Source organism: Cygnus olor, chromosome 12 (assembly GCF_009769625.2).
Source record: "Cygnus olor isolate bCygOlo1 chromosome 12, bCygOlo1.pri.v2, whole genome shotgun sequence".
Taxonomy (NCBI): Eukaryota; Metazoa; Chordata; class Aves; order Anseriformes; family Anatidae; genus Cygnus; species Cygnus olor.
This window is the reverse complement of record NC_049180.1, coordinates 18,974,377-18,999,957: the sequence shown is the minus strand read 5'-3', so window position 1 is coordinate 18,999,957 and position 25,581 is coordinate 18,974,377. Positions and strand designations below refer to the sequence as shown.

Here is a 25,581-nt window from a genome sequence, read left to right as displayed (position 1 = left end):
TCCCACATACCTCCTTAAAGCCAGTCAGCATTCTTGGGTATTAAAACCACGTCACTTTACACCACAGTTCTCAAACATTCTTCAAATTAATGCAACACTTAGCCAGTAAAAATAAATGTTATCGTCAGTCACCTCCAGCCTCCTAGTGTCTGCTTTGCTCCTCAGTAGGCATATTCCAGAATATTTCTTCCATCTGTATGTTCCTACATTTTATGAAAATGCTGTCAATTCAAGTAGTTACTTTGGGGTTCTTTTTTCATCCTTTATGTTGCAATTATTCTCTGCTTTACTTTAGATCCAAGGAAACTGGCCAGGTGTAAGTAGGATATATAAAACTCTGACAGGAATCCAGTTGCTGATGGAACCCTAAACCCTTTTGTTATTTTTTTTTGTTGTTGTTTTCCAGGGAAATAACTTTGTATCTAATATACTTCCAATGACAGTTCATCTGGCCTTTAGGGCTAAAATACTGCAGGATTACTTGTCTCTTTTAAGCTTGAAATGCAGATGCATATAAAGCTGTTATAGTGAATTGAACATAATAATCAAGCCAGTATTCTGATTTCTACAAACGGTGTTTATTAGTTTTGTAAAGGTGCTAAAAACTAAATTAAATTGTGTAAATCTGTGCAAAAGTTCTGGTCACTTCCAACTGTACTCCCCATAAGAGTAGAATTAATTCAAATAAGTATGAAAGATTGTAGGCCAAGAAGTGTATGTGACTTTCCTTAGATGTTCTGACTAGTTTTGAACTTGCTCTGGAGTTGATGATTCTTTTAAATTTGGTAGTGCAGCTGTGTTGACAAATAATTTGTGCTATTTTGTTCTCTTTCTACAGGAAAGTAGTGCAAGTAAAACTTTTAAAGTGTGCTTCTTAACTCCAAATATATAAATGCAGGAGTGCTGGGTTGGTTTGGTTTTTCTTACATGAACAGTTACCATGAACATGCATATAAGCATTTGATGCTAGCCTATATAACCTGAAATAAGACTGACTGAAGCTTTTGACTTTTATATCGAAGGCTTTTAAAATGTTTCTATATTTAGTAGGCAAATTAAGGAGTGGATAAGTAGAAGCAGAGATGAATCCACACAGCATCAATTCCCTGAGCAGTTTAAGATTAATTTTCATGTGCTATTTGCTGCATGTAATAATGAGGAAATATTTTTCAATATATATTCCTCTATAATTCCTCTATAATTTTTCTCAGTGCAAGTTGCTCAGGTAGCCACGTAAGTCCTGTTTTAGTGAATTTTCCCCACTAACCTATAATTCCTTTGATTATTTTTTTTTTCAAGTGTCCCCAAGATTCTTCCAAATGAAGAGTATAACTCCCATCTCAATGACAAGAATTTCAGATTGGCTAGTGTTGTTTTTTTCTGGTTTTGTAGTCTGCAGCACACCTCTTTTCTTTCTATACCTAGCCTTTAAAGCTTTGCCTTTGACCTGCATTTTGCCATTTATAATTAGTTGAAATGAAGATACAGTGGAGGCAACCCGTGTCAGTACTTGGATGAGACTAAGCAAATAGAACGGAAAACATGATGTGACTTAATTGATTTGTTGTCCTCCAGGGAATACCTTAAAATGAGTGATTCATCTTCTACCTTTTCAGTGCATTGCTTGTATGTTTTCTGCAAAGGTCTCCCAGCAGAAAGGCATGACAGATTACTCAGCTCATACTTGTAGAATTAATTCATTTATCACAAATAAATAATTTTACATGCCACTCTCCAGAACAAATGTTGGAATAAATCACATGTTATGGCTTTGGAAGAATAATCTTGACAACAGTTGAAAGTGTAAAAGACTTGACGAAACATTTCAGCACAGCATGCTTTGGGGGGAAGAGCTTTATGACATGTCCAGCGTGTTTGCAGTACAGTATTTCTCTTTTGACTTGGAATTTAGCATATTTATTTATTTATTTATTTATTTATTTTGTCTTCCTTCAGCCACTAATTCTGCTCAGGTAGCAAAGCACTACTGGCTTTGCATGGAGAATTCATCCATTTCAGAAATGAATCAAATTAATTTCAATTCTGTATTTCAGTAGTAGACAAAATATTTTTTAATGGCCTATTGCTTTACTTTACAAAGGCATATTTGTCTTTGCTCTATGCACTGCCTGACGCAGTAAAAACTCTTCCACTTTCTGTTCTGCCTTGTAATAACTAACCTTGTAATAACTTGTAATACCTAACTTGGTAGTTCAGAACATGCTGAATAACTGTATGATCCATCATCGGGGTTTCTTCCACTCCTTGTAGCTCAGGAAAACAAAAGGACTTTCTATAGATTCTAAAACTGTCTTTCACATAAAAGAAAAAAAATTAAAAACTGGAACCTTCATGGAAAATATCCTGCCTCTCTTTTCTTCTCTTAACGCAGGAGACTGGCATTCAGACACTTGCATTGCTCACATCAGTGACTGGACACAGAGCTTAGATAAGTAGATCATAGTCTTGTATGGAGCAGAGAGCTTGCTTAATTACTTTTAATTACTAACGAAGGCAGTCAGATTCTCCATCCTTTCACATCTAGCCTGCTAGCACACTCAAGTACTTTAATTATTCAAAATTATTTATAAATGTTTGCTATGAACATTTGAAATGAGCGCGTGAATCATTGTGTTGTGAGACAGGAGTTCGGGCGATGAAACCACTTTTTAAAAAGCCCAAATGTTAGGGAACATTTAGGCTTAGAATAGATTTTTCATGTAAGTAACAAGAATCAGGACAAATATGACTTAATCCATCTGCTGGAGGTATATAAGCATTCAGTCAGGATTGACTAAATACTTGAAGTCCTTTGAAGTGAAAAGAAAGATTCTCATTGAACGGTTGGGGGTGGGGAAGGTTGCAAGAGCGATATATCCAGATGTTTGCCATTGCCTCAAGCTAAGCAGCCACATACAGGTCCTAATGCTGTAATTAATGTTTACATGTAGGCAGAATTACTGCTGCATAAAAAAAAGTAAATGAGATCAGACACTTGGGCTTAACCCTTGTGTTTTAATCAGTACAGCTGTTTTGAAGGCAACTATCAAATTGTTTTTACAACAGCTTTGTTAGGACTGTTTCTGAAATTGTTTCCTGTGTTCCCTTCAGGTATCTGAACGCTTAAGCCAGCCAGGAGTGGCCATAGGCTTGGCTTGGACTCCACTAGGGGGAGAGATCATGTTCGTAGAAGCCAGCCGCATGGACGGAGAAGGTCAGCTGACTTTGACTGGTCAACTCGGAGATGTCATGAAGGAGTCGGCACATCTTGCAATTAGCTGGCTGCGCAGCAATGCAAAGAGATACCAGCTGACTAATGGTAGGTAGGGAAAAAATGACAGATGTTCCACAGTCGTATTGCCTTACAGACGTTGTGTGCATCTATTGACCTCTTATTGCAGGAGGTGTGCACATTTAGGCAATATTAATATCACATGAAAATTAAATGTCCTAAAACGTGGTATTTTTTCAGTAATTCAATAGATTGCAGCATTGCTAAATAACAGTAGAAGTTACTCGTACTTGTGGAAATGTAGCAAGTGTTAACAAAGGAAAGGTTTTTCCAGCAATCAGTGCTGCATGGAAGTTGAAATCAGCTCTAGCGTTCCTTGTTGTTTCTTCTGCTGATTTCTGCCCAGCTGAGGTTTTAGTGGCCTCGTGAGCAGGTTTGGTGTAGGCAGAACACGAGTTGTCACTGCAGTCTCCCACTCTGGTCAGTCCCTGCCTGCAACAGCCTGGGATTAGCCTCTGTGTCCAGATGCTTCTGGCAGTCGTGGCAGATATCCTTATGCATTTTTCTACAGCCTTTCCAGCAGCAGTTTTGTGACGCGTGATAGATACTCAAGGCTGTAGTTTTCCTCTAAAATTAAGGTAAAGCTTCTGGTAAAAGTAGGTTTTTATAGTTTGCTTTAATATTTTGAGAATTATTTAGGCTTATATGGTAACTGCTGAAGTGCAGTGAAATAGGAATTTCATCCATATTAGTTTTAGCTCTTTTTATCTTCTTTGAACCTCCCAAGATTTCTGGAAACATGCTTTGTAGTTTGATCATTGTCTGAATAGTCAAATAATAGCTAAATAATTGTCTGCCATCTATCATTATTTATAGAAGTTTAAATAGATTTAAAAAAAAATATCTTGAACATAGAAAATGCTGCTAGCGTTAACAGTGTAAACTAGAGAGGTAAACATATACACAGTTATGTCCTATAGGTGAAGTAATGTGAAAAGATGTAAATGAGAGATCTACTTTATTATATTAATACTGCTTTTTTTTTTTTTTAAGAGAGCTGCTTTTGTGTGGTATGTTCTCTGAAAATTTATATTTATGGTTTGGGACATAAAACTAAAAAACTGTGTGTAGGAATTCCTTAGTCTCTACATTAATCCCTACTCTGAATTTCCCAAGACATGCAAATGAGTTATGTCCCCTCGCCCCCCCCTCCAGTACCTATGCAATATAGTGTTGTTTTTTTCAGCACAGTTTAAAAAAATAGTGGTAAGACTTTTAGTTCTCCGGTGGCCTTTCAGAATAAAGACCAGGAACAAAATGGGTTTAGATTTTTCACATTCAAACCATTCTTTTTTTCTTTCAGCTTCTGGAAGTTTTGATCTCCTTGACAACACTGACATCCATCTGCACTTCCCAGCTGGAGCTGTCACAAAAGATGGACCATCTGCTGGCGTTACCATAGTAACCTGCCTTGCTTCTCTCTTCAGTGGGCGGCTGGTGTGTTCAGATGTAGCCATGACAGGAGAAATCACACTAAGAGGCCTTGTTCTTCCAGTATGTATCGCTTGAGAAAAGAGCTAAGTTGTATTAATTCTCCATATTGTAGGTGTAAAGTCTGTTTCTAGCCATTTACAAAAGCACAGTCTTGCTGGATCATTCCCTTAGCAGCAATCCAGGCTCTTTTGGTGTAATTGTAAGAGGCTGATGGAAGCCAGCCTAGGCTAGTGCTGTATACTCATGTGTCTGCTTTGCATTTAATGTTAAAAACGGCCTTGATGCTGTTTTCAGGAAGTGCACATTGTTAGCATGTCTAGTTAGAAGGGAAACCTAGAAATCCTAAAATTCAAGATAGTTCCAAGATAAATATATTGCAATTTCAGAACATGTTACCTAAAACTATTAGTACAAAAGTATCTCTGGTTTGACTGAAAAGGTGAGTTTTTTGTTTTGAGCTCTCACGGTAACTTCATATAGGTTACTCTCAAAATTCTCTATTTTTAGACTCTTATATGTTGTTACTTATATGTAGTTTAGCTGAATGATGTTCCCATAAAGCTCGTTGAAAGCATATGAGGGCTAAGGGAACTTTCAGCAAATACAATTTTAGTTTTAAGTATCAAATGAAGACCGGCATAATTGATTAGAACAGATATAGATGATTTATCATCATCTCATACCAAATAATGGACAAAGGAAGGATGAGGTTGGAAAACAGTATTCTGTTTCATGCAGTAGAGTAAACCAGAGCTAACATAATTTAAAGTAACAGACTGGAAGGCTCTCAGAAGTAGTGTTCTGGTGGCAGTTAGACTGACAAGATTGCCTGTTGTTCAAGGCTCTGGTGAAAAATAAACAACTGCCTTAACTCTGATTTGGTTTAAGTTTGCTGAGCTTTCCGAATAAATTGCTTTTATTGCACCAGTGACCAAATATTGCCTATTGTTTAAGGTAGGTGCAGAAAGTACTTGTCTGTACTAAATCATTTTTTATAAATGACTCTTACCTTCTTTCTGAATGTTGGCTAGGATCTATTATTAGTAATTTTAATTCATGCGAGCATGCCAGTAACTGTATCTGCTGCCTGAAAGAAAGCAATGTGGTGAGTATGCAGTAGCAGTGTCCAGAGTAGCCTGTGATCACCCTGAGGATTTATGGCTCTCTGTTACTTTGATTTGCAGAAGCCCAAATAGTACTTTTTGCTATAACACGAGGCTTTCCTTTCCTCTAAAGCATCATAAAAGTACAGGTTTCTTCTGTAAGATGGTCTTAAAATAGGATTTGAAAAAAGTTTATGGGGAAGAAACTACAGCTGTGACTAAAAGAAAAACTAATTGTAATCACATGTAAAGATGGTTTTAAAAACTCAAAACAGGTAGCTTATTCAAGTGATGCTTACTTTCCTAGAGCAAAGCCATCTTTGCACGTTTGGGGTACAGGTTTGCATTTTCTTTTGTTTAACTCAAGTTATTTGTTGTGTAGCATTGCATCTGTAAGATTTTTTCCCCCTCTCCCCTTCTAATGCTGCCTTTATTTTGAAAAACTTTTGTTCTTAGGTAGGCATAGGATTTCAGCATGCCGTTAAGAGAAAAAAAATGCATTAAAGCCACCTTTATTTAGAAAATTTCTGAAAATGGATGACTTTTCAACTTTTGATACTTGTACCTGCATTCCTAGATGAATTTTTAATCCAGAGAGATTTTTTTCCTTCTGTTATTAACTGTTATGGAAAAAGAGTGCTGTAGCATAACGTATTTGGAACTAGATGATCTTTAAAGTTCCTTGCAATCCAAACCATTAATATATTTCCCTTGTTAAGCACATAATGAGGTAAAACTACTGCTAAATTTTTAATTACTTCACTAAATGATTGGGGGAAGGAGAACCTCATTAAAATGTAACTCCTGCTGTGACTTCTGAATTTGTTACAATAATTACTTTATGAGAGTAGCATCATAGGTTGTTTTTTTTTTATATATATATATATATATCTATCTTTTCCTCATTAGGTTGGGGGAATTAAAGACAAAGTCCTGGCAGCACACCGAGCTGGACTGAAGAGAATTATCATTCCTCAAAGAAATGAAAAAGATCTTGAGGAAATTGCAGTGAACGTACGGCAAGATTTGACTTTTATTATGGCAAGCTGTCTGGATGAAGTTCTTAATGCAGCTTTTGATGGAGGATTTTCAGTTAAGCCCAGAGTTGAGCGTTTGAATAGTAAACTTTAAGTAGACAGGCTGAGATTAACTTCTATATCAAGTTTTAATAGAGATCAGTAACTATCAAGTATAAATACGAGGTACACTTGATTGTTTAAATGTGGGTGTAAGTGCAATCAAAATAAAAAAAATTACTTTAGCAGTTAACAACCCAGAACTGCATTTTATGGGCATGTGCTACTACAAAGAATCTTAGGGGAAAAAAAAAACTTATTTCTTCATAGTGGGTTTCAAGTATAAGAAAGCTGAAGTTCTTGAGAAATATTTGCTTACTTTATCTGGTATGTATTTATAGAAACGTCAACAGCTGATTATATCCGTAAAGGGGGAAAAACCCCTAGACAGGGAATAGTATGCAATTTGTGTATTCAGAGGCCACAAACTGCAGCAAATGCTGCCTAGCAAGAGGAGCTAATAGAGATGGGATGTCACGCTGATTTGATGCAGTTTTCTTACTTAGGAAATAGCATTGAAGCAATATACTAAGGAGCAGTGGCATCACAGGAAAAACATTTTTTGAAATTTAAAAAAATACTTAAAGGATTTAACCAGATACAATATAGTCTAAATTAAGTTAGTAAATCCTTTCAGCACTCACAAGAGTTGTAGTCTGTAGCAATATCAATGTAGATATCATTTTTCAAACCTAAATACAGGAATGCATTAACTTTTGTCTAGGAAGGGAGATAATGCACTAAGGTTCACATATGCAAAGTTGTACTTACAGCACTGGAAGTAGGTGGAGTGTACCTGAAAACTTCATGAGAAAGACTGAGCATGGTAACATTTTGGAGGGACAAAGTACATATCCTTAATTCTTACCCAATACAGAACTAGGAATATTGATTCTGGGATGCTTGTTTAGACTCTAAAATTAAATTAATTTAAGCAATGTCAAGAAGACTACTGGATAGTTAAATTGCATTAGGTACTGCACACTGTGAATAATGTAAGGTTTCAGAAAGTGTGTCAGTATCCTATCTGAGCTGATAGCTTTGTGTCTTATTTTCCCTTGAATGCTAGAGAATATAGAAATTTAACCTTATGTAAGCTACAATTCTTGAGTTTTTCACTGTTTTACACTAGGGTCAAGCACAAGAGAAAACCCAGTATCATAGTCTGTTCTTGCTCATTAATCCTGAAACAAACTCAAGTGTGCTTATGAAATGCAAATTGTATCAGTTACAAAAGCCTCTTAAAAAGCAACCAATAAATCAAAATTAGTAGCTTGTTTTGCTTTAATTTCCATAGATACAAACAAAGCTGATTTACCTATTCACCTGGAACGTAACAGTAATTGTATTAATAAATTCAGTGGGTATTTCTGCACCTGACTTATAAGATCTCAAAACTTTCACAGAAGACTTCATCTAATAAAATGTTTTTAAAAAAAACTTTGTCTTTTAAGAATTAATTACACTCTAAAGTCATTCACTATTTAAGTTCCAAGGGTAAGAGGCAACAAAAGAGTCTTTATGTTCTCTGCCTTACAGAATACTTGAACACAAAAAGTGCAAAAAAAATGACAATCAGTAAAATAGCAGAAAGGAATGGTAACTAATATCCTGCTTGGCCTTCACTCAACACCAGTAGGGGAGAAGAAAATCTTCTCTTTACCAAACTTAATTAATATCAAATAACAATCCTGCACTACTTTATGCTAGTAAGAAAACAGACGTGCATGGAATTCCAGTGCAGTCTGTTTATACATATAGAAAAAATGCATTTTTTGAAAGACAATAAATATAGGGTTTTGTTTGTTTGTTTGAAAAAAAGAAAAAAACAAAAGGCTTCTACAGCAATTTCACTTCAGAAGAACAGGGAGTTGCTCCCAAAAAAAGTTGAGCAATGACTTTCTGCCACACCACTCCAATGTCTTGTGTACATGGACTTTATCTAAAAGGTGAGGAATTTAATGGAACTCTAAAGATCTTTATCTGGATTTACATACAGATTTTCATGTTCCCACTTGTCACCACAAAAGGTGACTTGGTTATGTTACTTTGTTGGGATATATATATATTTTTTAATATAACCTAAGCATTATCCATTATAACAGCAGATAGTTATATTTAAGTGTATTTTCTTTTGTTTTCATGAAACACTCTAAAGAATAACAATCTGTGCAGCAGCAAACCATAATAATAATGATCTTTTGATACACTAGGGATTATTCTGCTTTGCACTGACATTTAAACAGACCTGATAATAAACATGAGCATGTCCCTTAGAATATACTATAAGGTAACTAAGCTTATCAAAGGTAAAAGGCAGCAGTAGTAGTTCCTTTCCTCTATGCACAGTCCACACTCTTAAGTTGCTACAGATAAAACTACCCCACTAGTGCAATTCATGCTTTTAATCATAGTAGCTTTGAAACAATACTGAATAATGCAATGGTATAGATAGCAATACAAAACAGTTCATCTGCTTCAATTTAAAGCAATACTGCAAACAAAAACTGATCAGACATGTCAAAACAGAAGCCATATACTAACCTAAGTATAACATAACTAAGAAGCCATATTTGTCAAACATTTTCCTTTTAAGGCTTTTTTTTTCAAGGCAATGAAAAACAATGGAGGTAGTAATAGGGGATAAATATAAGATCTACTGCATTTTATCTATTAAAGACAAATTTGAATACTCTCCCAATACAGCAAAGAAAAATAGTACTTTCTAAAATAAATAGCTAATGCTAAGACATTGGCAGGCTTTAATACACCATTTATTTTAGATAAGGTAGTAAGCTGTACAGATTTTTAATACGTTTTCTTTTTTCATATATAACAGAGCAAGGTTTACTTACCAGATCCTCAAACTACTTAGCGGAGATCCACTGAATTATGCTTCCAATACTTTTGAGGATCTGGGCCTAAGTATAATTTGTTTAGTCATTCCATCTGATGATGGGCATCAAATGTTTCATATAGGTTTTTGTTGTTTTGTCTGTTACACCAAATAGAGTACCAATTTACATCATAGTAGTAAGTTCAGCATATGTTAGTTGTGCTATAGCATGTCATCTGTAAAACACAATGAAAAAACAGTCTGACCATATCAGTTAGCTTCTAAAGCTCATTATAAATGCCCTTTTTAGTCCCCTTCAGAATCATACTCTCAAGTTCCAGCCTAAATAAAAATCACTGTATATCAGTGCAGAAAGGTTTCAAGATTCACAGTTCTTCTGGGGACACAACATGAGTACAAGCAGCAGCAATCTCAAGTAACTTGCATGCTTACACAGCCCTGTGACACTCCAGTTGCAACTATCAGGCTGCTTAGGGCAACCCTTACAGGTTCTTAGCTAGATTTCCTTACAGAACTTGAGCCGAAAAGCAGATAACCTTGGCAGGTAAACTTCAGTCCAAGCCAGCCAATGAGGAGTGAATGGGTGAGCTGGTGAGTAAATGTATGCCTATAAAATCTATTTGCGTATTTAGCTGAGTTTCTGTCAGTAGACCAGAAGACAAAACTTGGGTAAATATAGACAAGCTTAATTAGGTGAGAGTAATTACTGAGTTCAGAAGACTGCAAACAATTAGTTGTCTATTTGGTAAAGAAAAAAAAATGCTAGATTGGAGGATTTGTTTTGAAACATCTATCTACTGTTACAGTACATCTTTTAACTGAAATCTGTGCAAAATTTCAACAGCCTAAGAAACAAATTATAAGTATTTTTTTCTTTCATTACACGAAATCAGTTGTTTCTGTAGTAGTGTATGTATCCAACCTGATGAGTTTTATGCTCCTTACCTGTACAACTACTTACCTTATGCACCAAAATAATATGAACAACACTTGACTTAGCTAAGCAATTTCTGATAAGAAAGTTAAAGACAGTGCACAGTAAATAAACTGTATTTTAATGTGTTACAAAAGTAATTCATAGCCAGACTACCTCTCTGAACAGATGCCCATTAATACTAGGTTTGACAAAGATTTCCTTTAAATAGCTTAAGATGAAACAGCTTTTCACCTTATTCTTTTTTTGTCTCTGCATCTATGTTTTGTAACACAAATACCATTATACATTCATGGTTATTTTTTCACATATAGGCAGTCTGCATAAAGCCCAGTATCCTACAAAAGCTTTTATGGCTGGTGAATCATACCTGTAAGAGATTACTTGCATCTGACTGTGTCACTAAAACGATATACAAAAATCAGTTCAAGAAATTACTTTAGTAACAACCAAGAGACATGAGGACAAGAAATTGAGCAAGTGTAGTAGTAATGTGTCAAACTTTGAGCTAAAGCAAAAAGCAAAAAATTGTATTTTAATTTGCCAGGTATTCTTTTAATGAGAAATATAAAAAGACTGCAAACATCTCATTCTGACTGCTTTTTTTTTTTTTTTTTTTTGCTTTTTTTAAACAAATGGTCTGTTTTATGGTTACAAATACTGTGCAAGACAATACCTTCTTTGTACTGGAAAACCAACAAATACAAGGATGCAATTGAGTTTCTAAGCATCTCTAAATTTGAAACGTGATTTTTTTTTTTTTTAATTTGGAAAAATCTTGGTAATTCATTTATGTTAGATCATAACTCAAAGTACAACAACATCTAGACCTGTTTTTAAAGGAGCTTTCTTTCCTGATACATCTTTGAACATAATTACTCCTTTCAAGTTCAATACATTCACAAAATAGCTCAGTTAAGAACAGTATCACCAATGAATTGACTACTGGAAAGAGACAAAATTTACCAAACACAGAAATATTAATTTTACCATAGCAATTATGCATATCAAAAGATGACACCTGTAGTTAATTTTAAAAAGATACAAAAAAAAGAGAAAAACCTGAATTACAGAAAAGAAAGTCATATTTATTTAATGAAAAACTAGAAGTTAATAAAAATTAGCAAATACACAAAAAATATACACAAACAGCAGCAATACTATGTAGTGACTTACAAAGGAGGGGGGGAGGAGGGGAGTGGGACGCAGCGGCCAAAGACCAAACCGCTCAACATGGCTTGTCAGTCAAAGGGGGAGGAAAAGAACACAAACAAAAACACGAAACAGTATCCTTTTCAACAGTACAATCAATCTACAAACAAGTTTTTAGAATTATTTTACAACATTTCCTGTAGAATCAATTCTTAATACAAAAGATGCCCATTTTGGGTGTATATATATTTTCAGTGGTTTACTGTTGACTTATTTTAAATATATTAGTGTTACTACATGCAACTGCTTCCTGTAATTTAACAGCCTTTCCTTTTATTTACCTTCATATACGTCTATCCTCCATCTACCAAATAATTTGTCTGACAGTCAACGATGGTTACCCTAGTTTCTGCTAAGTTAAATGCGACTGTTTTCAACACTGGCCTGAAAAGGTTTGATTGCCATTTCAACACATTGATATAGTTACATTGATGCCTAAATTGCCATTTTCTGCAAAGAGCTGTGCAATGCTGGTGTCAAAGACTAGACAGTCACTATTCATAATGGCTGTTGCAATTCCCTCATGGATAGATCGAGGAGTTGCTTCCCAAGTCAATCGCCGCCTATGACCGTTTAACTCAAGTCGATAAGCAAAGTTTTCTGCTTGCTTGCGTGTTCCTATCAGCTGTACAATCGCAAAGAACTGCTGGTGACCATCATATTTTTCCTGTTTCTCCAATACTAACATGAAATGAAAGCCAAAACAAGACTGCATCATAACCCAGTCAACAGCACCAGGAAGATTAATGTCTGTAGCAAGGAACACTATATCTTCTCCCTGAAGTGTAGTAATTGACTTATGTTGATGCATCAGATGTGGCATTACAGCATCCAGAGAACCTTGCCATTTACATGAAGCACCAGGACATGGACAGGAATAAGGCCTAAACTCACACAGCTCCTCATGGTCTGCTTTTTCTGTGTGTGGCAAAGTTATCTCACATCCGGAAGAGGCATATTTACATGGGAATAGTACAGAATTGGCAACTTTCTCCATAGCCAGGTTACGAATGGAGCCCAGCGGGCCTCGGCAAGTTGGACAGCACGTAAGTTTGGGGCGACAGTTGCTACAAACAAGATGGCCACTCTGACACTGAAGAATTGGTGGCAGCACATAGTCAAAACAAACAGGACACTCAAAGAGACTAGCCAAGTCATTATTGGAAGCTGTAGTGCCAGTCAGTGCAGGCACCCTCTGTGATGGCGTACACTTTGAAGTACCTGTAGGTAGTGCTGTAGCAGTCTGACGGCTCATTTCTGTAAGAGAAGAGAGAAAAAAAAGAATGAGGATAGAGTAGAGATTACATCTAAATGCATTTTGTTTTCTTCTGCATACACTATTTCTTGATTTACAAAGAAGTTTCAAAAGAAACTAGATAGAAATGGAAGCAAACCCTAAATATGTAATGCCAACTGTGGGTACTTTACATGTAGATTATCAGCAGTGCTCCACAGAACAGAGATCTATGCCATGAAAACTTAACAAGGGATGAATTTCTGCTAATTACTCTGAAGTGGAATTTACCTATTGGAAGCTGCAGGGTAAATGAGTAAAGATATGCTTAATGTACCTGAAATCCTTAAAGGTTTGTGTTGTTTTTTTGTTTGGGGGGTGGGAGAGTTTTGTTTTTTTACTATTGCACTTTCAAAACATTCCATCCAGATCACTTGAGTGTAACAAACGGGTACACTACACAACAATTCCCAAGCTGAATTTTAAGTTGCTGTGTATTTAGTGAGATAAGAAACTAGCCATTTTTAATGAACACACAAACTTCAGGATAGGACCTCAGTAATCATGTTTACTGTATAAGCATTAAAAAAAAGTAACAAGGAAAAACACAAATAAGATCACTGCACTGCTTTTTCCCAGGATAGAATATTGACTCATTTTCTTATTTTTAAGTCCTACAGCTTAAGCACAGCTATTGCTTCCACTTGCTGGACTAAACCATTTGTGAAAATACCAGAAAAGAAACACAAAACATTTAATTGAATATCCCAAACAAAGAAATTCACAAGATGAAATTTGAGAATTAGTTTTAACATTTAAGCACTCAAGTATGCCCAGTACCTTGAAAAGGCACTGTTTACAAAGTTTTACATTCAGTGGAACAGAACTAAAGTTCAATTTTTTCAAATGTCCCCAAACCGCAGTTAACAGCTGTCTGACCAAACAGTTCTCTCAAGGGTTCAACAGTGGTAAAAGTCCTATATTTCTTACCACATATGGATGCTACACTTTGTACTGCACCCCCTCAACTCTCCTCCTACTTGTGCAAAAGGAATCACTAGTAGTACCAGGAAAAATAATCCCTCAATTTTGAAAAAATGAACTTTAGGTTAAGTAAAATGCTATCCAAAATTGGATTTCATTACACAGTGACATTCTCAACCACCTTAAGTGTTTCTCTGCAAGTATACCAGCTCTGTACCCGTCATGTATGTATAAAGCTCTCAAAATAAACCTCATCTTTAATCTCCTTTGTATTTGACATGGGAATATTAGGCAATAGGCAAGCTTCCCATATTTAGAATCATTTCAACCACAAACAAACTTACTCATACTTGGACCAGATACCTCAACGCAGCATACTGTGCATGCTTTTGCAAGACACACGTTATTCAGGGCATCAAGTGAACAACCAAAGAGATCCCAACAGACAAAATAACTTATCCCTTGACGTTCACAAAGTAACCAACCATAGGCAGGCAATTTTACCCTTCTACAAAACCAGCTCTCTAATCCAGAGGCTAGTAAAACATGGGTGGCTAAGATTCGGTGTTCAGTTGCTGACTGTGTCTCACACACCCACTAGCAGCAGCATCTCACCCCTCCCAAGTCTCTTTCAACTCCAACTTGTTGGACACACAATACCCAGTTCTCATCTTTGGAAATAAAGCCATACAATGGTTTGCGTTGCTGGACCTTAACTGATATTGTTGAGATAGGAAAGGAACGCTTGTTTCTTTAGCCATATTTTCCTACTGTAAGGCATTCTACCGAGATGGAAAGTTCAGGTTATCTGTGACAAATCAAATCTACATTCTGGGGAACCGATACTGCACCAGCTTGCTGCAGCAGAGGGATTCAAATGATAAGCCCCTATGACAACTGATCACTGCTGCTATTTTTCCCCAACACCCGTAGGTGGGAGACTCATGATGGCACACCGCAGTTCTGTGGTCTAGGAGAACAAATTATACACAGAGAATGATTGTACACAGCAGAACAAACTCTTACCATGCCATTTGCTTGGGAAGAGCTTAGAAATTGCATGCATATTCATACATAAGATTCTAAAAACATTTCCTTTCAGAAATTGCAAACACATTTCAGAAAAGCTTGTGCACACTTCATCTTACCTGAACCCATACATCCTGATCCAGGGATCCCCAATAACCCGCAGATAACACTGGTGAAAACCAGGGTGTCAGACCAGTTTCCTAGGCAGTCAGACTAGCTTGGTGAGCTTTGGTTTGCCTAATTACACCTCCCAGAGCCCATACAACAGTTAAATTAAGCAACCTACAAGCTTTGCAAAAGACATTATGCACAGAGGCACTTCCCACTTCAGCTTTCTAAGCTCCAAAAGCAGTGAGGAAGACAAGAATTGTACAGCTGTGCTTTACCACTTCTGTATGGGACCAGCCTTCACGTACAAATTCCACAACCAAGGGCCATCCAAATGAGCGGGGAATGGAAATGAGCAGGAAATCTGTGAACCAGACCATTGAGATTAACAAGCATTGAAGAAACTGAATAAATCTATAAACTGTAATTTACCAAGCCTAAACCTGCCCAGAGCCTACATTTTCATCTCCCCTGTTAACATAAAAGATGAATAATGCATCATGATGGCAAAGAAGTTGATTGTTTATAGCTGTCTTAAAAGATACAAGTTTATCACAAGTAGAAGTGCTAATAGTGTAACACAGTTAACCTCTATTCACCCCTGCTGAATTCCCCAAAAAATATAATTACAAACCAAGTAAAACTGGAAATAAAGTTTAAAGGTATTTTTAGTTATAAAAGCCTTGCTATAGGTAAAACCAAAACAAACCAAACTACATGCACTATTACTCTGTTCCCCCACAGTGGAGATAAGTCTCTAGGCAGCACTGACAACCTACGGAGTGCCGGGTGCGCATCTGCAAAAAAACTAGTTCCCACAACACAAATTATTCAAATACAGTACAAATTTATAAAAGTTCAGCCAATGGGAAGAGTGAAAAGGGAAAAATGGTATTTTAAGAATTCCTTGTTCTAGATCAAGGAAGAGCAATGCCCTTGGCAGAAGCAGCAGGCACCAACCTCTCGTGGAAAGCCCCCTGCACCCCAAAATGCACGCCCCCGCTGCGCCATGGGCCAAAGCCCCGCCCCAAGCCCCAGTTCCCATTGGGGCCAGCCAGTGGTTCCCATGGAGCCCAGCAAGGCACAGCCCCATGGCTGCAGCACCAGGTGCCCAAACCACCACCGGGGCAACCCCAGGGCAGAGCAATGGGACAGCACCAGAGCATGGCTGCACAGGACTCCGGGCTGAGGCAGCACCGTGGGGGTACCAGCTTCAGCCGAGGCGTGTTGCGATCAGTGGTTCTGGCAGCACACAAACTAAGGTGACAGCGTCTGGGTCAAGAAAGTCATCTTAATAATGCTTTCCTCCTGCTCAAAATTCACATCCTGCTGAAGAAAGGCTGTGGAACCTTGTATCAACCCTGTAACATGCAAATAGAGGCCACCTACCAGAAAGGTCAGTAACTAACGAAATACAAGCAATGTTTAACATTCACCGCCATATGTGCAACATGCGACATCCCCACCTGTTACGAGTCAAGAAAGTTTCCAGCCAAAGCAGGCATGGTTGAGAAAAGCCACAGAAATGGCCTTTGAGAAATTCACCAGGATCGCGCCCTGGAGTGCTGGACACAGGCCCTGGGCTCTCCCTCCCGCGGCTGTCCCCTGAGCAAAGCCACCAGCACGCACCCCTCAATGCACTGTGACCTGGGGCACGGGGCCTGCAGAGAGAGTTTGCGCAGCCCCAGCAGGGTGAGAAGAACCGCGGTGCGAATGGGAAGAGGTGGGAATCTGACTGGGGAAAAAGCTGGGCTGAGGTGCAGACAAGAGGAAAGCAGTTTCAAGAAAAGTTCATAAAGAGAGAAGATCTCACATGCCATGGCAGTAACGGCAGCGTACGTGAATAGATTGACACCAGCTCAGCTTCTCACCTTTCAAAGGCATTAGCTCCAGACCCATCCTTGAAACTAAATCTCTCCCATCTCACCAAAATAGAGGGCACCTTCGACAGCTTCAGGTTAACACCAGCCACTTCTGAAATATCTTCACTCATTTTGAATAGATTAGACTTGGGGTTAGTGTTTTAAATTCCTTTCGAGAGGGTAACTGAATATGAGTTTTGGGAAAAAAAGAAAACACCACAAAACCCACAAAACTTCACACAGTCATCTTAATGGCTGGGACAGAAAAAAAAATCTAATTATATAATGCTGAAAAAATGGTTCAAGGACAGAAAAAAATGCCTTATCACAAGTTTCTAGATGTGATGCAATAAAATCTTCAATCACATTTTGGAACTAATTGAATCCAGAGACTCACATTCAAAATTTATAAACTCTTAATGTCTTACAGCCATCAACAAGATAATACAAAATCTTTTAACTTTTTCAACTGTACAATCATATTTGAAAATCAGACTTTTTTTTTTTTTAAATAGCCACTACAGGGCACTGGAAATTAGATCACTTCATAACAATGTTCAAACTTGTGGCAAACACTGACAGTTTACTCTCTGAGATGCTACATCAGCCAAAGAATGTCAAAACCCAAAGGCTAAATGAACTGTTGAACATAATGATTAGACTAGTCTAAATAATAACACGAAAGTAGATACAGAAAAGTTAGAGAACATCATCAGAAATTTGTACAATGTAATATCTGTAACATCTGTAAATATTACAAGCAACAAATTAAAAAGATCCAAAACTCACTGCTATTGCCCTGGTGGCAGAAGGAAGGTTTACTGAATGCAACAGAAGCATGTGTGCCTATTTAGAAAAAAGGATGGTGAGTGTGTATGTATACACATACATACAAAGTACATAATCTCATGCTCAAGTAACTCCAAGTGTTACTGATAAAGAAAACCCAAGTGAATATTATCTTAAGAATGAAGGTAATTAAAAAGCACACTTTGTTCCTATTAAAAAGGGGCACCAGTGTATTTTAAGTAGGGAACTTCCTTGCCATTTTTAAAGTGGCACTAGGTTAATTTCATATTAAAAGTCCTTAGGACACCGTATTTTTGTTCCATGGCTGCTCAATTATGAAAAAGTCTTAATCTGCTGGGGATAGAGACTCTAGGACTACAGCACTATGCACAAGCCAGTTGCCCAACTGCATGTGCTTAATATTTCTGAAAATAATTTTCCAAGCAATTTATCTTTCCTCTGTCCCCTCTCTTGCACTCATATTCGCCCAATGTACAGCAAAACAGAAGTGAAGGGGTTTCGGCAGGCTCTACTGAAAATACCATATATTGCCCTCACCACCACCACACCTCAGCAGATACATACGGCACTAAGTGTATTATGCACAAGCATCTCAGAGAGCAACTTCAAAGTATTTTTTTTTTTATTATTTCTGTTATTTTTAAACTCATTCGGGGGCCCTATTTTTTTCCATTTTGAATTCTGGAAAACTTTAGATCACAAAAAGCCTGGCATGGTTAACGTCAAATGTATGGCTCCCTATGGAAACCTGACGCCGTTAGACACAAAAGTACATTGCTGCTCACACAGCCTCTGTACGTACTGACCTGCTTCAAAATTTTAGAAGCATTTACAGTTCATGACATAAATTATTAATCAACTACATAACCCAATTTAGTCTCCATCTATTGTTCTTAATTTATGAATTAAGAATTTTTCCAACCCTTCCAGACACCGTTTGCTTTGGTGCCCTTAACGATACTCTGTTTGTTATTTCAGACACCTCAGGGCTGCTCTCCATAACAACCAAAAGCCAGAACAACCCAATCTAACAGTGTATTTTAAGCCAATACAAAAATTTTAAAAAATAAAAAAATAGGCAGATCTCATGATTATTTCATTTTGGAAATGAGAATTAATATTCCAAATTCATTTCCAAATGAATTTTGGAAAGTATCACCTCTCCAGCTCACCTCCTTGTCATACAAGGTTACTGTAATTTCCACTACCTTGTAGTGACCCCATCTGCCTGAAATTGCAGGTACTTATTTCTTGCCTCCAGAAAGCAGCTCTCTACGAACACCTCCTTCTAATAATCAGGAAAGGAAACCCCCATGGGTTTACAATCATGGGACCGGTCACGCTCTTTGTGGCTACATCTGCAGCGAACCACCAGACCCTAACCCTCAACATGTGTCTGATGCTATCGAGTCTGTCCTCTTGCACAGAATGCTATCACCAGTGAGTCACTGCTAGTGGGCAATCCAGATCGTCTCCAAATTCAGCACACGTTACGTAGCAAATGCAAACAGCACTATGTAAACAAAATCAGTATATTATTATGCCCATTAAATTATACTGACCTGTTTCTAATCCAATACAAAAACTTGAGCCTTGGCCAGTGTTGTTAATATTAATCACTAATATTCTGGCATAGATAGGAGAATAGTTGAACATCCAGCCAGAAGGTGGCCTATTTCTAGCTGCCAAAGATTTTCTTCCCACCAACCTTATAATGTACAATTAGGAAGGAAGAACATCCTATAGAAGATGTACAACAACCACACAAAACGTGGCATTCATTTTTAAATGCAAAGAACTTTATCAATTTCAAGAAGCAAATAACCCATACTCTGCTAGCCTGGGATATCAGACTAAACTGTTGGGATAATTCCAGTCTTGCAATGAAAGATGAGCTCAGAAACAAAGTACACAGACAATAAATAACTAACTGATAAATGCCCAAATTTCATTCTAGAATGAAAACTAGAAATGTCTGATCAATAGCAAAAAACTAAGTTTTGCCCACTCACTGTACTACACAATCAGAGAACATCCCAGCTCTCACAGGTCTTATAGTAATGCTTAGAACTAAATAAGAAAACATGTTTCGTTGTAAATTCAGACCATCAACAAATTATTATAAAGCAATATATTACATTTATCTCCCCCTCCTTTTGAGCTTGGAAGGAGAAAGCTAAGGGAACTATAAAGGACGTTTCTGAAAATTCAAGCTAGACCAAAAGCAACTTATCAAATGCTGCCACTAGAAAAAGAAAACAGTGATACATTAAACAAACTAGTATAAGCAACAATAGCAAAAATTATTGATATTTGGCAGTCTATTGGAATAAAATAAAGTTAGACAAGTGAAACAACTTTTTCCATTACATATAGCTACAAATACGGAAGAAAAAGAACCATTCTTTAAATACAAATCAAAAGCAAATGCTTGCATTAAAAGGCTGTGGACCATTTCCACATTGGAGTTTACCATAGTTTTCCTTTTTCAAAAGGAGCAAATAACTTAGCTTGCTGATACTGCAGAACATCCCCACCTACTACAGAGGCGTCAGGATGGTGATACAGAAACGCTGTTCAAAGATGCACATTCTTGCGCTGTACCTTAAGTGGGGCTCTGGGACCAAACCCTCCTCTTTTCTCAGCTCACCAGCTCTGTGTCCTCCACATCAATACCAGCAGGCAGCAGCCAGAGCATTCCTTGACAGAGGACACCTGAACCTCCAGCATGCCTGCACCTGGAACCTACAGCATCACAAACTACGGTTTGAATTCAAAACACCGCCTGTCCCATGCTAGACACCACACTGGAAGTGTTCTTCTGCAGTCTGCCAGAGCTTGAGCACAGTACTGCTGAGATAAAGCAGAAGTACTGATTTCAAAATAAAGATCATGGCAGAAACCACAGAACCTAACAAAATAAAGACAAACTTCATATGAAAATACAAACAACTCTACAGAAACAACAAATATCAGGGAAAACAGTTTTATTTTTTTAGTAACATTTTGTTTCCTTTTACTGTGCACACAGCACTACATCAGGATCCTCTTCCAGCAGTAACTCTGAACACTCATTTCTATAAACGCAGGTAAACTGTTACCTTTTTAAAAGTTCCAGGCTCAGCATGTTGCAATAAAAAGGCAGGCAGGCATACAGAGTGGCCAGCTACAAAGAAAGTTATTAACAGCACCAGAAAAAAAAAGCAAGTTATTTTTCATGCTGTAACATATGCCACCACCCAGAAGCATCTAAAGCAGGAAGCATTTAATTCTGCTTTTTGAGATATCATAGCTGGACTCTGTATACAAGTTAAGAAAAAAAACAACAACACGCGAAACAACAACTCTGTAAGCATTAACAACAAATCCTACCAAGTGTGGCAATTTGGGTGCTGTGTTTCTGTCCTCGGTCTGACTTTGCAAAAACTATATTCTTCGCTGTATACTGTAATTGCCATGCAATATTGCATCACCATTCCTGTGTCTGTGGCAGACACAGGGAAGAGGGTGTGGTATGGAAGTGCCTACCTTAATTCAATAAAGCGCAACGAAAAGAAATACCTGTACTCTGAAGTGCTTTCACATGCAAAGTCTTCCAGAGATAACTATTCCAGTTCAGATTCCAGATCTGTTTTATGCTCAGTTACTTTCCTGCATAACTAAATAGGGAGCAGACCATCAAAATAACCAGACCTGATGAAAGAAAAAGTCGTGGCCCACAAGAGACTGATCCCAATGCAGACAGCTGCTTTGCAGGAGGAGGAGTCAGAACACAATTATGTATATAGACTATTTTTTGTAAAGATCTCTCTATTTTGTGCATTGCATAGGTTCATACATATTTCCATCTTAGATAATAATCTATTCCTGTGATCTTTAATCTGTTCTGAATTGCTGTATGCAGGGCTGCACCCTGGAACACAGTGGAGCCCGCTGAAGAATGGGAACATGGCCTGTGGAGGGTGCATGGGAGGGCTTCGGGAACTGAGAGCAGAGATCTTTGTGCCACAAGGTACATCAAACATGAACATCCAAGTACCGCAGATCCCACAGCAGTGGCACTGGGGGCCGATTCACAGATTTGATTCTTTCCCATAAAAACAGATGTCCATCTGTACAGGAGGACTGAATCAAACTCCAGTGTTTTCAGTTTTCCCTTTTTCAGTCCCTCTTACCAACAACTGGAACTTTTAAATGATCTGAAATTACTAATTTATCAGAACTTCTGCAACCAACCTACCCAGAATCTCTAACTACCTCAGTCATTTTGAGGGAGAATTTGTACAATGTCTATATTTTAAACCCAACTATTTAATCTTCTGAAGTGAGAACATTTAGAACAATGACAGATAAAGACAACATCCTTACTTTCACATACACACACCAAATGGATAAAGTGTTTAACATTTCAGATGTAAAGCAACGAGTCCATACTTTTAAAATGGGCATTTCTACATTTTTAAAATAAAATGTAATACTAGGGACAAGTAACTCAAAAGGAAAACTCTAAAAATCTAGGACGGGATACTGGCTTTTGTATTTTGATTATATAGTACAGGCAGAAAATAAAAAGCAGTGAAATTGTCTACTTTATAACAAATATATCACCTTAGTAAAAGAATTGCATAAATACGGTTGCATTTTCACATTCTTGATAGCTTTAAACCTTTCAGTATTTCCTTTCTTTAAACTTCCATTATCTACATGCCTTGTGTTTCTAGTGTCAATTCTCTTTAGTACATGTGCCTCCACTAAAACCAACACAGTTTACTTAAGTGACTTGTTTTTTCCCTGCTCATTAGTTTTAAATCAACTGTTTCTGTGGTACTGTAGCACAGGGATTCGACTGTCACCATTAACAGTCTTTTGTTTATTTTTTAATTAATTATAGCAATGTTATTTGCATTCTCAAACTTGACTACTGGTAAGTTACCACGGTCGTATTTGCGTCCAGAGCACCAGCGCTGGCTGTCCGTAGCCCTGCAGAACATGCTTCCCATGAAAACACGAGTTAGAAGTGGCTTTATCTCACAAATATGAGCGCTCTTCAGCCAGCATTATCAACCTGAGGCACAGCAACCATATGCTGTGAACTGCTGACTTCACAGACCACCACGTTACACAAGAAGATTCAGCATTCCTTGAAACCTGACAAGCAGAATTAGTGGTACTAGAGCAGTCTGCGGCATGGGAAACCTGCATTTAGTTCCTGCTCTGTCACAAGTTTCTGAGTCACTGCAGGCAAGCACTTCCCTGCCTGTTCAAGGTTTTAAAACACTGTAAGTAGCTGCAAGTCTCAGACACCAATGCAAAAAGGAATGAATTAACACGGTAAGGATACTAAATTTACTCTGTAGAACCTTTTCAAATTTACTTCAGGTTAGTAGTAACTAAACGTTATTACGTGCTAAGTGACACTATGTTAAATTATTTTAACATCTCAAACTTTAAAGTCAACAATAGCCAAACTGCAATCACTGCTTACTTTCCAGAGAAATGGTCCAAGTCCTGTTCACATATGGAGGCTTCTATTCCTTCCAGTATTTTCTACATCAAGAGACAAATTAGAGATGAGACATTTGCAACACCCTTCTCATTAATTTTATTTTACCTAACCTGAAGACCTTCTTCCATCAACTCCACATTGACATTTTATGAAGAACTGGTAATAGAAACCTCTCTTTAGAGGAATCCTTGTATTACCAAAAAATTCTCTCAGCTTTCCCTGTGAAGACCCAACAACGCAGCTTTTGAAGCAAATGATTCATATTCAGCAGAAAAAGAGCTCTCAGGCGAGAGAATTACATTTATTTTTTTATATTCCCATTAAATTTGCTTCAGGTTTATCTAAATCACAAAACAAAACGGGCTATTTCATGTGTTCTTACTGCCTGGGAAATGCTTCATGGTGTACAAAATTAAAATCCAGCCATAATCACTCTGAAGTCAGGCTTGAGTCTGTATCAGAAAATGAAACACAAGATATTACAAATGCTTTGGAAATGACAGGCACAAATACATCTTTCTGCCACTTCATGCTCCCTTTCTCAGCACTTTCTAGATGCAAACATTACTACATCCTTCTCTGCAAAATACCATCCCCTCTTCTGTTACGCAGTTAAAGCAAAACTTAAGTCTATGCTGCAGTGCTTGATCTGGAACACCGAATCCTAACAACGACTCATTAAAGCTTAACTGTAACCTTTAGTATTTTTTTAAAGTTCTTCTTTTACAAGAGTGTTATAAAAAACGTGTTAGGTCAGAAGATCAAGCATTCAAGAATTAGTTAAGAACAAAGTTACATAGGCGACTCTCCTCTGCATATGAAGGAACAACCTGCATGAAACAATCTTTTCACCCCACTCAACTCTTTTGGCAGAAGATCATGTGTATACACATGGAAGAACTATAATTGCACAAGGAACAGCAGTTTTTCTTTAAATTGAACACCTGATTTAAAATAAAACCTGGGCAGCAGTTGTTTTTGACATACATAGAAATGCTCTTAAAATTACTGCTTCACAGGTGCTGTTTTAGAAGAATGTCCATCTAAAGTTCTGTTATGAAATGCATACTTTTATTTGTAAAACATCATTTTTAATGGTATTAATGACATACTTGACCTAGCACAAAGCCAAACTAAAATTTTACAGTACACCATCAACATCTGCCAGCCAAATTATCCCCTAGTCACACCTGTGCAACCAGTCTTCAAATTACACCCTTGGCATACTTGCATAATCACACAGATATCAGCCACGGAGAGCTGAGCCATACACAAATCTAACTCTCAACTGCATTGACACTTCCACACTCCAGAATGGGAGGAAAATTCCTGTGAATTGAACTCATTTCATAACTCTAACTTCATAACTCTATATATACACATATATGTGTGAATATTTTTCAAAATCAATATATACATAGAGATCATAGTTATATATAATTCAGTAATCAAAGGATTAGCTAAGAAGAGCATTTTCACTGCTTTTAACTGTAAAAACTCACATCAATTAAAAAAATAGCTTTAATTAAACGAGAAGTTTACCACGTGTACCTTAAAATGAGATAATATATGTGTCAACACCCAAATCTATATAAAAGTATGCTGCAAATATGATCTCCAAAACAACACTAGATAAATTAAGAAGATACCTGATCCTAAGACTAGCAAATTCTGAGGCCCATGTCTGGTCAAAAAAAACCTACCACCACCACCAAAAAGGTCCATTTTCATAAACTGGAGCCCTGGAGTAAGGTCCAGGTGCTAAGCTGATACAATGAGTTACAGGCACTACTTTTTTAAAGAGAAAGTAGCAGTATTACACACTTTAAAGGCTATTAAATATCTTAATAGCACTTTTTAGAACTGCTCAGTTACATATTTGTTAAGAGCCTTCAGATGCCATTACAAACAATTAAAGAAAATGGTTTATCTACAGTACAAAGAACAATCCACCAGATACAGGCTCCATGGCTCCAGACACGTGCACACAGTGTGTCAGAGTGCAATTCCACCATTTCGGCCAGAAACAAAAGCAAGCTGCCACCGAAAGGGACGGCTGTGCTGCCTGTCTTTCACGCACTGGTCTCCTCTCTCTTTAAGGTAACACATTCAGTAAGATCAGTCTTGCACAACTACGTGA

General features: G+C 37.4%; 2 protein-coding genes across 10 annotated transcripts in view; one reads left to right on the top strand and one right to left on the bottom strand.

Annotated features, from left to right (window-relative positions):
- Positions 1-10,861, top strand: part of LONP2 (lon peptidase 2, peroxisomal) — a 43,502-nt gene extending 32,641 nt beyond the window's left edge. The window contains exons 13-15 of the mRNA XM_040571457.1: positions 3,112-3,319; positions 4,596-4,786; positions 6,739-10,861. Coding sequence (XP_040427391.1) covers positions 3,112-3,319; positions 4,596-4,786; positions 6,739-6,960 — 621 coding nt within the window. The 3' untranslated portion in view covers positions 6,961-10,861. The remainder of the gene's footprint in view (positions 1-3,111; positions 3,320-4,595; positions 4,787-6,738) is intronic.
- Positions 10,797-25,581, bottom strand: part of SIAH1 (siah E3 ubiquitin protein ligase 1) — a 73,017-nt gene continuing 58,232 nt past the window's right edge. For 5 of the 9 annotated variants that reach the window (XM_040571458.1, XM_040571462.1, XM_040571466.1 and 2 more), the window contains exon 2: positions 10,797-13,165. In XM_040571458.1, coding sequence (XP_040427392.1) covers positions 12,315-13,165 — 851 coding nt within the window. In that variant the 3' untranslated portion in view covers positions 10,797-12,314. Of the gene's footprint in view, positions 13,166-15,541; positions 15,628-15,647; positions 17,250-17,914; positions 17,972-20,539; positions 20,681-23,420; positions 23,483-25,581 lie in introns of those variants that run through there. The other 4 variants (XR_005823744.1, XM_040571464.1, XM_040571463.1 and 1 more) reach the window with 4 other exon arrangements.